The sequence below is a fragment of the Lytechinus variegatus genome, chromosome 2 (assembly GCF_018143015.1).
Source record: "Lytechinus variegatus isolate NC3 chromosome 2, Lvar_3.0, whole genome shotgun sequence".
Classification (NCBI taxonomy): Eukaryota; Metazoa; Echinodermata; class Echinoidea; order Temnopleuroida; family Toxopneustidae; genus Lytechinus; species Lytechinus variegatus.
Window position 1 is genome coordinate 79605182 of NC_054741.1, and position 15271 is coordinate 79620452.

The following is a 15271-nucleotide window of genomic DNA, read 5'->3' on the forward strand; positions in this document are numbered from 1 at the left end:
AACATTTTGCGAGGGCTTAAACATCCCACTTGGGAAGAATGCTCGGAAATGAATTTGAGAATATATACTCATGTTCGCCTTGTATCTCTGACATTGTGCTTGTTACGTAGACGTTACATGGTACGAAAATGCGGCCTTGCGCCAGTGCGCGTTGCTGCCGGTTGCCCCTGGCTATCACACGCGCTCGCGTTTACACAACCGCACTGGGTTCTATATGAAGGCAAACAGGCCTGTTAGGCGAGGAATTAACGGTCCATTACAGGACTGCCATTCACTTCATCTACTTGTCCCAGTTCGATTCCACTGATGAGACTTTCATCGTAAAATCATTGCTCTCAAAATGGACGACGTGAAGCGGGTCTTAAAGCTGCAAAAATAGCAGCGCGCGTTTTCTGCACCTCGACGTTAACGCGACGGGGATATGGAAGGGGGGGGGGGGGGGGGGGGGGAGTCAAGAGAGGAAAAATCGAAGGGCTGATTTAAAGAAAAAGAATAGAAGATATGATAGAGAGCCGGAAGGTAAAAGACAAAACGGGAATCCTTATTATCAAATTGAAAGAAGGAGCTTAAAAGGGAGAAAAAAGTAGAAATTTGAATTAAGTAGGAGGGGGATTTGGTGGTTAATTGTTGTAAGCATACGAATTAATGGTTTCTCGACACATGGACAAACATGGGACGGTTGTTAACAATTAAGGAGAAGACAATTTTGGAAAGAGTGAAGACAGTTCAAACGTAGCTACGAAAACATCGAGTACATGCAGAAGAAACAACATCCATAATGTCACACCCTCAGGTTAAACAAGAACAAAGAAGGTTAATACAAATGGAGCTTAATTTCATCTTTATTTTTACTACTTTGAAATGTATCGTAATTGCGTATGTTCAGCACATGTAAGATTGCATTTCAAATTCATAAGAATTCTACTTTACAATGTTATAGCAAAGGATCATAGTCACTTTTAGACACGAGAACGCATATGCACGTTAATGTTTCTGTCACGGCAGTAGCTATGGAAACATTGCAATTCAGTCTTTTCAGCGGCCGCAATGACGCACAGTGACGTATAACTGTCCTGACAAGCAAAATGTTATGACATCCACGCTTATGTATCTGGATTTATAGTGATACTTAATATGTGAAATCGATTTTTTTTTAAAATACTTAATTATGCATACATGAGAAACTAGCCATAGTTTTTTCAAGAGGCGATAACGTTGACCGCGGCATATTGAAGACAATAATTTGTCACATGAAGTTTTGGACAAGGTTGTGAAAATAAACTAGGGAGTGGATAGTGACATTCTATCTCAATAATAAACAAAGGCCAATAATTTGTTATTTTTTTAAATACAAGAGGATACTATCCCAAAGTAAGAGAAGGTCCAATTGGACTACTTGGGCCTGTTTCATAAAGAGTTATTCATTTTGACGTCACGGCAACTTCCATGGCATCAGGGGAGTGTTTCATCAACATTTTTGTCCGACAAGTTGTCAGATCTGACATCTTTCTCTGACTCTGATTGGCTGTGAGGCACTGTTACTATGGTAACTGTAGGATAAAATGAGACTTGTCGGATAAAACGTCCGACAAGTCCTTTCATGAAACGCTCCCCCGGGCTCAGCATCCAATCAAAATCAAGGTTAACCATGGTAGTTGACATAATGGCAAAATTACAACTCTTTATGAAATGGGCCCCTGGTCAAGGAAACTTGACGCAGTGATTTCAAAAAGATATCCTGTACATTAGCTGCGAACTTTGTCAACAAATGTGTGTATATGTGTGTGTATATGTGTGTGAGTGTGGGTGAGGGTGTGCGCGCACGCGGTTGCGTGAAAAAACATTCATCATGCTCCTGACGGTTATACTGTTTTGTTTTAGCAATGGTTATATTTGGTATTTCTGACTTACTTTTTCATTCTGGTAGGCTGTGACGGCGATAAAGACAGTTTCTGGAAAGGCAAAGGTCACGAAGCTGTTCCATCGTAAACTGAATACATCGTTGGCTTGTACGATGTGAAAGCGTGGTTGATACTTGTGCATTGAATTGAGAATTATCTGCAGCAGGAAAAATACAATAAAAAGACAAAGAAGAGTTTGTAAGACTCATTAACAATTGAAATCGCGAAAACGAAGACGCAGAGACCTTGATTACATGCTAATTGTATAGGACCATATTAAAATATCGATGATAAACACAAGCAAAACTCTTGATTGTTTATAAAATTACCATAACTATCTTTTTTATATTGGTTATTTGAAAACATTTTGAAAATAATTTGAAATTTGAAAACAGCACGGTGATCAAAAACTAATGATGACGAAAAACTGAAAACGTAAAATATTGACCACAATCAACATGATGTAAACCCGAAAATGTGTAAGAATATGAATGTTTAAATCGAAAATGAAATATTATGGCCAGTAATTGGCATGTTCCTCATTCAAGTGAACTAGATAAACAAAAATGTCATAAATAGATACTTCTGAAATGCATCATATAAACATTAAAAAACGTATCTTTAAACAAATTTCCAAATGAAAATTGTAAGTTGATTTAGGAGATTACTCCTATTCATATCGATGTTTAAGGTGTTTTTGTTTTTGTTTCCAATCTTTTTCAAGGAAAATAGATAAATGCTGCGCGTACCATTTTAAACCTAGTTTGCATTTTCCAATATTCGGGTCACGTTTCGAAATCTGTTTACATATTTTATTTTGCGTTGCTGAATGAAACTGTAACTTTTCATGGTCACGTTCACATTCAATCTATATTATTTTCCACTCAGCTTGTTCAATAAAAGAAAAACAGAGGGTAGAAGCCCGGGGTATAGAAGTTGCCCAAAGAGGTAAGAAAATGTTGATTCTTGAGTCAGAATAGGCGTGGGCATATAGTTATGGTAAGAAAGGACGACCTTCGCTCAGCAGGACGCTGGAACTCGTCAAAAATAGATCATAATGCCAAAAGCATCAACGTTATAGACATAACAACCACACAAAACAGTTATCACCAAACTGTAAGAAAATAGACGACAGTAAATTGTATATGACAAAATGTGAAATTTAGAGGAAAGGAATAAACCGAGGAGAGAAGAAAAATACAATAGGAAGAATATAAAGTAGAATTGGAGGAATATAGAGAAAAAAAGGTGGCTGAAAGTAGAAAAACAAAAGCGTGGCGAAAAGAACACATGGTGATGAATCGGTGGGCGGATTTTACGACTGAGCTGGCCCGAATAATGCGTCGGTTTCAACAGGTGCCGATAACATCAAATTGATCAATGCTTGGGACTACGGGGATCGAAATCGGAGGCGCCAGCGGGACCTGGCCCGCTGTTGTTGGGCTTGTGGGAAATAGACGTAGCTCCACGAGATGCGGTCTACTAAAATAATCACGACGGTAACTCAACATTCCGAGTGTAACAAAAGGTGGCAAATAACGATATGCCCTTGTGTTTATATCAGTTTTTATTATCGTATATATACAAAGGGTGGATAATTTGGCACGCAATTATTGTCGCGGCTGGTTTATCTATCTCTCTTCATTTCTGATGTATTTATTCTGCCCACCATCTTTATTTGGTGTCTTTTCCGTGTTGTTTTAGAACGGGTGTGTGTTCGAATGTGTGGGATGAATGAGAAAGAGATCATAAATGGAGAAAGAGAGAGAGAGTTTTAATTGTGACGTTAAGTCTATTCAAGGTTGCCTCTGGGTTCGAAAGAGCAATAGTGTCACGCAATGGCATCACTCCATCACATTACGCATTGCTCTCTAAACCAAGATGTGTTAATAGCCCGACAATTTTCGCAGACTCTGATAGCACTGTCTTTAGGAACAGCGTTACATTTAGAGACATAGGTGATTGAATTTTCCCGGCAACAACCCACTCGGACTCTCTCTCTCTCTCTCTCTCTCTGTTTCGTCATCAACTCCTCACTTTGCCCGACTAGTATCACACTAGAAGCGACAAAGACATGTCAAAATGATGTCAATGAAAAAGAGGATAATCTGTCATTTTTTTAATCATGTCAGTAGAACTAATTTGTACCAAACGTAGATAATTATGTTGAAATCCAAGGTCTTAGTTCATAAGATGATACAATTCAAGGGGAAATTATTTTCACAGAAATTAGAATTTAAAAAGAAGCGAAATATAATCTTGCGATATGTTAAGACATGTAAAAAAGATTCATTATTCTAAATATCATCTCTCACTGATGAGATAGCAAGAAACCAATGTAAATGATTTCTTGAGATCCCGACAGAGTATGCTGTGACGATAGGGTCCGGTTCAGCTGCTTCGCATCCTTTAATCAACATTTTACACAGCCTTTAGCAATGTTTAGGTAAAACATGAGGAAAGCCGCGACTTCTTTCAAACATCATTGATTTCAAAAATGTCTTTTGAGGTGCGGGATCGCCCAGCATGGGCTTATAGATATCAGATGATATCATTTCGCTTCATCTTTAGTGAATGCTTGAGAAATCATGATGGCAGAAAAATGATTCCTTCTGAAGACGGATTTCAAATGACCATTCGACCGTGAGCGGTGTAACATAGTCGCCTGTAATGTGGGTGCCACCTCACCCCCTTCTGAGAATCATAACCCCACTCTCCATCGCTCAACACACATGTCTTAATTAAGCCACTTATAAACTAACTTAATCGTGTTTTGTTAGTGCGCGAAATGGCGCCTCGTAAACGACGGTGGAAAAATGCTGATTTCCGCTTGGGAGCGCGCGAAGGGTGATCTTTGGATTGATAAGACGCCCCCTGCGGAAAGTTACACCTGTAGCTGATCTCTTTCAGTACTAACTAGAGAAGTGATGTCTTAAGATGGACTTATTGATAAGGAACTCACTGATTGATAGTTATTCATGAATATGTGTACACAGTAAATATAAATATAATATTTATTTAAGAGAGGAAAAGGAATAAAGCTTAAGATTGATGAAATTACATACCTTGGTAAAACCTAATATTGAAACATACAATCTTGTATACAATATTATGTAAAAACCGTTGTTAAATTGTCGCTTTAACCCCCCAAAAGAGACAGAAATGACGAATTATCTACTCTACGATTACTCCTTAGACAATTCTATTTAAGCATTGTGCCCAACAACTAATAAAAGCACAATAAAAGTTGTTAAGTATGTTTACTATTAATAAATTAAATTGTAAAGCTGGGATCCATTCCCCTCATCATCCAGCATGTTCAGTGATAATCATATCATACACATGACAGTCTTATTTGGACCAGCTGTATGTATATGCACAGCAAAAACTGTGGTGTTAACCAGTATACATAAAGGACCACACCAGTTATTTTACATCGGTGTTAAATTAGTGGTGTTAGTTTTACACCTATAGGTGTTATTACAGCACCTATGGTCGTTACATTTACACTCTTTGGTGTTATGTTCAATCTCTAGGGTGTTATTTTAACACCTCAGTGTGTGGTCCTCTATTAACATCAATCGGTGTCAGTTTTAACACCACGGTTTTTACAGTGTGGGTCATGTTGAAAAACAAAATCACTGATATCGTTTGCGTTTTCTTTTGAGAAAGGAATATCAAATACATCCCTGAAGATTTTTGCATGGCTAAAGGCACAATAGTCTCTCAGGTTTATTAATTTTCAGATGGTTTCATTTATTGCGATAAAACGGTTAAGATTGAAGAACCGGAAATAAAACTTTATTTCAAATAACGAGATCGTTAGTTCCAGGCTTTACAAAAACTGTGGCTACTGGTCGGAATACGAGGTCAAAAGAATCAACTACATTGTGAGCGTTTGGATGAGCTTTCTGTGCTCTTTTGCATGAAATATCACCGAGACTGCACTGGGACAATCTGAGTTGCTCGCCTGATTGCTCGCCGGTTTCTCCGGGGGTAAGCAAGCGAGGGTCGGTCCCTTCTCAACTCAGCATGCTGGATTACGCTTCAAACAAACGATCCCTCGGACGAACTCATTGATGACGACCCGACCGCTGTCGAAAAAAAATCGATGTCCCCCTTCCCTTATAGCTCAATAAGATCTTTATTATTTTCAGTGTCTTTGTCGTGTACTTTTTCAGTGGCATTATTATCGCGATTATTGCAAAATAAATGAAAGAGACATCTCCAAAACGGCTTTGATATATGCCGACTGTTTGATTCCTGTAAGACACCGACTCCCATGTTACCAAACCTTTCACATATTTTATATTATGTTTCACGTTTATATGGACGAGATTATACCCTTTGTCGTTTACTTTTTCGATCGCTCTAGATGTCATTTTAATAAGTACGTTAATACCATTGCTCGCTATAAGTTGCATCTAATTTAGGATTGCTGATTTTACCTAAAAATAGGTTAACAAAAAGTAAAGATAACGATTCTCATATATTTTTTTGTCATATTCTTGGTAAAGCGCTATATAAGTACCTGTTATATATTTTGAACAATCAGGAATTTATCCTCATAGAGACAAATCTATTTGAACTATAAATCCTACTGTTATGTTTAGAGGCAAAGGGGTAGCAATAAAGAAAAAGAAAGAGGATTACAATATCATAATGTGGGTTAAGAGGATAATTAGCGTGACTAAGATCATGGCAATGATAATATAAAACATGATAATAATAATGATGATAATAATTAATATTAATAATAATAATAACAATAATAATAATAATGATGATGATGATATGAGGATGATGAAAAGAAGAAGGGGAAGAAGTGTTTGTTTGCGTGTATGGGTGATAGAAAAGAGAGAGAGAGAGAGAAAGTGTGTGCGTGTGTGTGTGGGGGTGTATGAAAGATAAAATTTAAGAGAAGGGAAGAGAGAGTGGATGGGTATGTTGTGTGGCCGTGTGCGTGTGACAGAGAGAAAGGAAGAGGGTGAGAGGGAATGAGAGGGAAAGGGGAGGGAGTCAATCGTACTCGAGTCATAGCTCAGAAGTCAATTTAGGAGGAGAAGAAGGGTATCGTTTACAGATAGGACACTGTGATTTAATCAGTGTGCGCTATTTCAGCTGCTCTTGTTCGATTCTCGTTCGATTGCGATGCGTGTCTGGAGATAAACCGAGAAGGTTATCATCTTCGATGACGCCATTTTATGTTTGCCATTTTTCTTCCCTTTTTGTTCTCTCTCTCTTTCTTATTGAGAACAAAAATAATACCATGTAGGCGTCTGCTAGTTCAATATTTAAGGTCACCTATTTTTGTTTGTTTAATTTCTCATGTTTTCATTCTTAATCATTACACACACACACACACACACACACACACATACATGCATTACCTCTTTTATATATATAATGCTTACATAACAATATTGATGATATAATGGCCTTGCGTGGAACTGTCGTTCCAGTATTAGTATAGGTGGGTATTATAGAGGAATTAAGTTTTCATGAACATCATAAAAAGAGTGGTTGATGATGTATTATTCAATTGTGCTTTTCTTTTTAGACGTTCCTTTCTGGTTTATTGAAATAATAATCATGATAATTCTATTGGCTTGTTCAACTGGAGAAAAAATGACAGAGAGAAGGAGAGAAGAGAAACAGAGAGGGGGGGGGGGGAATGTCGGCAATGGACTGTATCATAATGTATGCAGATTTGTTGGGACGACTATTTTTTTTATTATGCCTACAAACTCAATTGTGTTCACAGTAAATAAATATGCATATATTAAGTTGCACGTTTTTTTTCATAAATATTGTTAATCGATGAACAAATTACTCATTTTTCAAATGTTTTGCTTAATTGGCCAAAGTTAATGTTTAGATATATATAGTTGATCAACATGATCAATATCGTTTAGCTTTTATAATATCAAGGATTGTGAAAATTGTTCGAAGTGAAATCCAAACCAACCATTTTCATTTGGAATGTTTTAAAGATATCACTAGCACAATGAAAAGGCAAAGGGTTGTTGTGTTTACAGAGCTGATGGGGCATTTCTTTCAAATAACTGCCGGTATAAACTTAATCATCATCGGAAGTTTCCTGTCTACACGGATGGATGAATCCCCTCCAATCTTTAACACTTCGCAATATGCAACGAATCTTTCAACTTGTGAAAAGTTAACAGAGCCCGAGAGAGAAAGGAGGGAAAGAGATGGAGGAGGAAGGATTGAGGTGGTGAAGGAAAGTAGTCTGAGAAATGGAAGGGATTTCCATGCAATGAGATAACAAAGATGCGATGAATATAGAGAACTGGAAATGGAGATAGGAAAGACAAGCTTATAAATTTGAGTTGTAGAGTGTAGTCACCAGTGTTCGACCTCTTAACCCACTCGGGACGCTACCATCCCGCTGGACCGGTAAAGGGGGAGCTGCTATCTGCCAAACCTCACACGTTCAGCGGCGCTCAATACGGCTTTCACACTTGTCCAAGTCGTCTTCGCTACCTACGGGTTTGCACAGGGAATGTAAGACTAAGACAAGGGAGATAGTAGCCGGCTCCACCCGGCTAGAATAGATGTGACATTCCAGCTGTCAGGTGCCGCGTTACGGGCGTCAACGGGCTGGCCATCGTGCCCGCTCAGCCTCACATCCCTAATTACGCTCTCGACACAACTCTAACGCAGATCAAGCGAGGATTAACAGGGAGATTAAAAGGTGCTTCCCCGTACCCCCTCATTATCTACCCCACACCCACCCGAGCAGCAATGTGTAACCTGAGAGCACCCGTTTAGCAGTTCGCGAACACCGATCGCTGAGGCAAACCTTAAACCCTTCAAGAAATAACCCCTCGTTTCGACCCCAAGTTGTCACAAAAGACGAACCATTCATCTCCCTGTATCGCATTTCATGCTTTTGATCAGATTCAGGTTCAAGCGCCTTTCCGAATTCCCGGGAAATTTATTTAGTCTCTATCAAAAGCCAATTAACTCTTAATGTTTTGCTGGGACTACTGTACTCTGAAATTAACTTTGGTTTAAACAATAATTATAGAAAGAGAGAAATAAGAGTGAAATGAAAAGATCGGTTTCCAAGCTTTTTAAGAAACAGTGTTGATTTTTTTTAAATGATTCTAAAGAGAATTTTCTCATTACATTTTGGCAGAAAGTAAAGTAAATGCAAATTAAGTATTTGTTCAAGTGTCAAGAACTTTGAGGAAGCGAAATTAAGATAATCATCAATTTTATTAAAATCTTCAATTTATCAAATTTGCTTCATTCTCCTTAAATAACAATACAAAAAATCTAGCTACATGATTTTGTGTCAGGAGTTTATTTTAAACCTGCATTGCCCATAAAATGGTTGTTGGAATGGGAGGGTGTGTGTGTATTTGAGTTTTGTCAGACGTCTATCAATCAGGTATGATTATTTACGTCTGGGACCGACCTTTAACGTCACCATCCGAAAGACGTGATCAGGGCTCGAACCTCTGCATCAATTTGTAACTTCCCCACAGCTTGGATTACAGGCGCACGCCACAACGCCCAGTTGGGTGATGTGTGTATACCACTCATTCACGCCCCTCTTAAACTATCTATAGATCTATCTCAATTTATCTTTTCCATTTCTTTATTGTATATTTATTTTGACAAAAGTCTAAAATGTTTAATTGTTATAGACGAACAGGGAATGAATAGCTGATAAAGAGAAGAGGAATAAAGAAAGGGTGTAGGAAAAATGAGAGAGAGAGAGCTACAGAATGAGAGGAGAGAGAAAGAAAGGGAGAATGTGTGGGAGGGGGAGAAAGAGAGTAACAGAAGGATGGAGAGAATGAAACAATGATAAAGGGAGGAGAATGAAAGAGAGATGGCCAACAATTATGATAAAGGAATGGGAGAGACACAGTAAAACAGAACAGGGAATATACATACGCAGAGACAAGGTCAAGAAAACATGTCGTCATAATGCAAGCTTTGGAATCATTATTTTTATTAATGGTTTCAGAATGTTGCTTTCCATTCGTGCGGCGCAGGTGCAATTTCTACATTTGCAATATCCCAGTAATTATAACCGAGTTGTGAAATTTGATTTCCTCTCGAACGAGAGCGAGCCTGCAAAATATGAATTCGCAATAAAAAAGAGAAAAAATGTATAAGCATATCATTTTCAAACTGTAGGCTGGAGAAAAAAAATACAAGACGCACTGTTCACCCTTGCACAAAGTATTTCAGCTCCCTCTCGGTGACGTCATAGCGACGATATTCAGATATCAAAATGGAAGTTGAAATATCCTGATCTTTTTTTCTAACATTTGTAATCATGTGCAGACATTTGCACACACAATATAAATGAAATTGTGTACATGATTATAATCAATAAAAGAAATCATTCTACTTTTTTTTCTTTGAGGTATAAAATATAGGCATACACGACCGAATTATTATTTTTTTAGCTCTATAGCTTATCTCCTTGCTATAATACAAATCATCTCTCTTAGCTTGTCTGCTTTTGATTGATCTCAAATCCAATTTTAGTTCAAGTTAGTTGACATGGGTGCTGAAAAAATTTACAAAATTCACATGAGAATTGGCGTGATTTATTAGTGGTTTTATTTCCATATTAGGCAAAGAATATTGGGATTCCGGTCACTGAAATTGATCCTAGCATATAGTTTGTTTTAAAAAAAAACAGACATGCGCCACTAATATTACTCCGTTGGTTCTCTTGCGATATGTTTTTTGTTGTAATATATCTTTTTTTTCATATCATCATAATCATCATATTTTTTTTATTTAACATTTTACTCGTCATTTTCCCATAAATAATATCAATCCTCATCTAGACTATAACCTATTCATCCCAAAATGAAAGTACCGTGAAGGGAATATTACGATCCCTGACTGGTTCAAGTTTCTGAATCGAATATTCACCATTGTCATCACCAAATCGCGAAGGAATATTGCCTAATGACTGTATTAAACAATTTGCGTAAGATCTGACCTTAATCAAAGTCTTACGTTTAATCTCATTTTCCTCAGCTATCGTGACCATGAAACTAATCAAATTAGAGGGGATACCTGTTAAACCCATCAAACTACCACATGAAGAAATAGAATTAAATGCTATTTGGTATGATATGAACTTGCTGTCCTTGCCAGCTCGCTGTATCTTTTAATTTGACCCATTCAGCTCACTGAAGAAAATAAAAGCTTGGTGGATATTTTTTTCATCGAGGAGAATTAGTACTATTTTGGAAGTCTAAAGAGTAATCTTTTTAAGTCAAGCCTGCCCGGTTTAACAGACTTAAGTGGCATTAACACGGGAGACAGGCGAGATCTGATTTGTATTGACGTAATTTGTGTTCGCCTCTTTGCGCGCCTAAATGGTCCGAGTGTTTTAAAGGAACATAACCGACAGATCACCGTGCAACGAGTGCATGCAACAAGAATCAACAGCACACTTTGTCAGCGAGTGTGTACTGAGTCGAGTCTTTGTGACCAAGAAAACATCGCTTGCGTCCTTGATTGGTTGAGAAATTGAAATGGAGATAAAATCTAACGATGCGATATGTGGAGTCATCCCTACCATTCTGGCTTCTCATAAACCCAATTAGTGGTGTTATAAGGGCGACTTACGAGATTAACAATTCGTTCAACAGGACTGTTTTTTTTCTCGTATTCTCCATCTTTTTGTCTGGTTTTTTTTGATAGTCCGCGATAAGTTCATATCTACCGTAGTAGGTTTGTATTACGATGATTATCCAAACGTAAAGGCCTTGTTGGTAATGATGATGATGCAACAGAGAGTTTGAGAAGGATTCAGTGGGAAGACTCATTTGTAAGATTAGGTTTGACCTCTTTTTCCTGGAGTCTTTGACAGATTTCAGGGCAAAGAAGACAAGGGGCCTGCATCAAGCCATTAAAATCTTGCTTTCAAGATTATGAAGAATAAGAGGGTGTAGGAAATGCCTCTAGCTTGGATTATTGCCACGTTCCCTCCGCAGGAGGAGCAGGGGCAATTCTGATTCATGCTCGCTCTGCTAGAATTGTAACGGGTAAATTAAACATATTTTTACAATCGATAAGATACATGAACTTAGAGAAGTACTATAATAATTGATTCATTATCACGTGACTCATTATTCTTCAAAATACTTTCCATATTCCCTACCTAATTGAATGTGGAATCCCCATTCACTAGCTGATTGAATGTGGAACTGTATAAATGGTGTAGGAATAAAAGATATCAAGCGTTTCACTTTTCGAGACAATACTTCTATATAAATGAATACACAAATATTTCTTCACTATCTATCAAATCTACGTAAAAGTTGAACTGTATTCATGACATTGGTAGTAATTCATTCCCGTGAAAATACATAAAGTTAAGGTAAAAAAGGTGATCTCGAGATCCAATCAAAATCAATTCTCCATTAAAGATTTTCTGTTTTTTTTATTTCACTACTTATAAGATGTGAGCAAGAAGATGATATACATCTTCTCTGGATTTATCGTCCTGTTGATGATATTTATGGAAATAATGAACATTATCAAAGTTTGGGGATATAATTTGACATTGAGTAGGCCTACAAAGATCTATCAAATTACATTTCATATTTACTTAGATATGTTAGACATGAATGTAAGGACGAGACGATATACGCACATGACAAACATATAAGAAACATAGAGCGCTTACAATGTTACTCACATGGCCGTGCTGGTCGAGATTGTTGTTGGTCAGCTTGAGCTTGTGGAAACTGACCACTTGTTTCATCCAGACTGCTCCAGTGGCCGGTGAGTCCGGGTGTATGTATAACCGGCTAGGCATATGAGGTTCAGCTTTACCGGATACTACCCACTCAGAGTTGTGGTATTTGTAGCGAGTGTCATCGACGGGCACGATGTCCATGAGAAGAATGTATTTGGCATTCTGCTCCAGTCCAGTGATGCTACATCGAAAGGTAGGGAACATCCGTCTAGAGATGGAGAAAGGGAGAAAGAGGAGGAGAGCAGGGAGAAAGAAAGAAAGAAAGAAAGAGGGAAAAGGAAAGAAAATTAAAGAAGAAATAAATATAGAAGAGAGAGGGGGAGTTACAAAATTTACGAAGGTGATTTTTATGGTAATGTTCAAGATAAACAATGCAATAATAAATAAATATCAATAACGAATAAAACAGGACAAACATCGTCAACAAAATAAGAGCGACTATGTTGTTGATGATAATGATAAATGGTAGTAGGAACTTTTAAACTACGAAGAAAAAAATGTACTCTAAAAAGCCACTTATCAATAAAAAATAAAAGGGAAAACAATTTAGAAAATGATGAAAAAGCAAAGGGAAGAGAAAAATGACGGAATTCATCCATTTACTCATTCATGCATTTTACAGAAACTTATGTTAACTTAAGGCGAAATTATGAATACAACTGGTTAAAATAAAGTTTGGAAAAAAAATATTTGAATTAAAAGCTTTAAAGAAAACAAGTTCACTCAGGGTTGTAGTTTAGAAAATGTTAAATTCAAATATACCCCGAATGCATGGAAATATATGTCATGAAGAAAAAAATCCCCACTCAAAATCTGAAGTTACTATTAATCCAAATTTTGAAGAAAAAAATACTACTTTCACCCATTTCCACTCAACGGCATATATTTTGTACATTTTGTTAGTGTGTCCCCCTAAGCTTATTGCAATCTTTAAATAAACTCTGAATTAAATATTTATTAAACAAACATTAACAAATCAAACTGTGATTTGGCATGATAACATCCATATAAGGAGCATCGAGAAACGCCCGAAGCCTTAGAGACTTCTTAAGTATTTCGCGGCGGGGAACGATCTCTTCCAGCATGTCCAGAGCGAGAACTAATGAAAAGCATATCTATGTGTGCGTGAGGGTAAAACGAAGTGTCAGAATCCTCACCAACTCATTATTTTTAGTTCTCTACCATACCTCGACCAAATGATATCACTACCAACGCCACCCGCATTATATTCTCAGTCATCATCATCATCATCATCGTCATCGCAAATCTGCTTTTTTCTCTTCTCCTCTTCTTCTTATCCAATCTTCCTCTTTTCATTATTTCCCTTCTTCTTCTCCTTCTTCATCATTATCATATACTTCTTTTCTTCTTATTATTCTTCTTGTTCTTCTGCTTCTCCTTCTTCGTCTTCTTCGTCTCCTCCTTCTTTTCGCTATACCTCTTCATCATACTTTTTTTTCTTCTTCTTTTTCTTCTTCATCTCCTCCTCCTTCTTCTTTCTCTCCTTCAACGCTCAACTTTAGGATCTTCTGGATATGTATCGCATGCTACCCTCTTTTTTATCATCTTGATATGAGGTCACTTGATCCGGTTCGTGACAACATTGTCAAGTTGACGTGTGGACATCATTAAAGAGCTGTGACCAAATCTCAGACTTTCATTCACATTTGATTACTCACAACATAATAGGGCTATGGGCAGCAAAAAGAAAAAGAGAGAGAGATGGGAGCAGGTTGCATTCTTCCACATAAACACCACCGATTAGCCATACTTGTCGCTTTTCATGCTTTCTCCCTCAAAACGTGACGCGTTTTTATGCGTTCCAAGATGGTGTGATCACCATTATACGGGATCTGTTTCGGAAAGAAATATGGATGAGAGGTGGCCATAATGACTTTTATTCCGAAAGGCGATAGCCAAGATGGGTAGAGGAAACATTGTCGGAAATAATCTTAGATTAATAGCGTATTAATTTTCCGAACATTTCACCCGGGAATTCAGGAGGGAAGACGCCAATTATTGCTATTTGGGGGATTAAACACTATGTCCACCTAAATGCAGTCCAGAAGCAAAGTTGCACGTAATGCTCTATAATACAGACAGAATGACAATCAGTGATCTCGTTTTTCAAGAACATTTGTTCCATAATTTCAAAGAGGGTGCATGTAGTTTTATAATCTGAAGTGATATATTTCCCTTTTTCATTATCTCATTAGCTCTCTCTCCCACTTTCCCGTCTCTCCCACTCTCTCCTTCTTCATGTTCTTGCTTTCTTCTTTTTATTTTCTCTCTTTTCTTTTTGCTTCTCATTTCCCCATCTTTTCCCTTTTCACTTACGGATCCCTTCTTCAAGTAAAACAGCTTCAACTTGTTAAGCTTTTCCGCATTTCATCATATGCCCCTTGAGCCCCACATTAAATCCACGCGTGCCCCTATCGCCCCAAACCTTAGCACGCGTTCACCCCTTTCTGTACAAACACACACCGCTCTCCAAACCGAACTTGGCGTTTCTTTAGTTTCGGGCGCTGTTGCAAGAAAACTTCATTAATAATCTATTTCTTGTGAACAGTACCCATTGAGGGCTTTTTCGGAGTATAACGCG

General features: G+C 37.6%; 1 protein-coding gene across 2 annotated transcripts in view; it reads right to left on the minus strand.

The window, feature by feature from the left end:
• The window catches only part of LOC121409182 (T-box transcription factor TBX5-like), a 59571-nt gene that overhangs the window by 16129 nt on the left and 28171 nt on the right, over window positions 1-15271 (minus strand). The window contains exons 3-4 of one of the 2 annotated variants that reach the window (XM_041601033.1): window positions 12598-12877; window positions 1912-2058 (exon numbers count right to left, since the gene is read on the minus strand). In XM_041601033.1, the coding sequence (XP_041456967.1) occupies window positions 1912-2058; window positions 12598-12877 (427 nt within the window). The remainder of the gene's footprint in view (window positions 1-1911; window positions 2059-12597; window positions 12878-15271) is intronic. The other variant, XM_041601034.1, reaches the window with a different exon arrangement.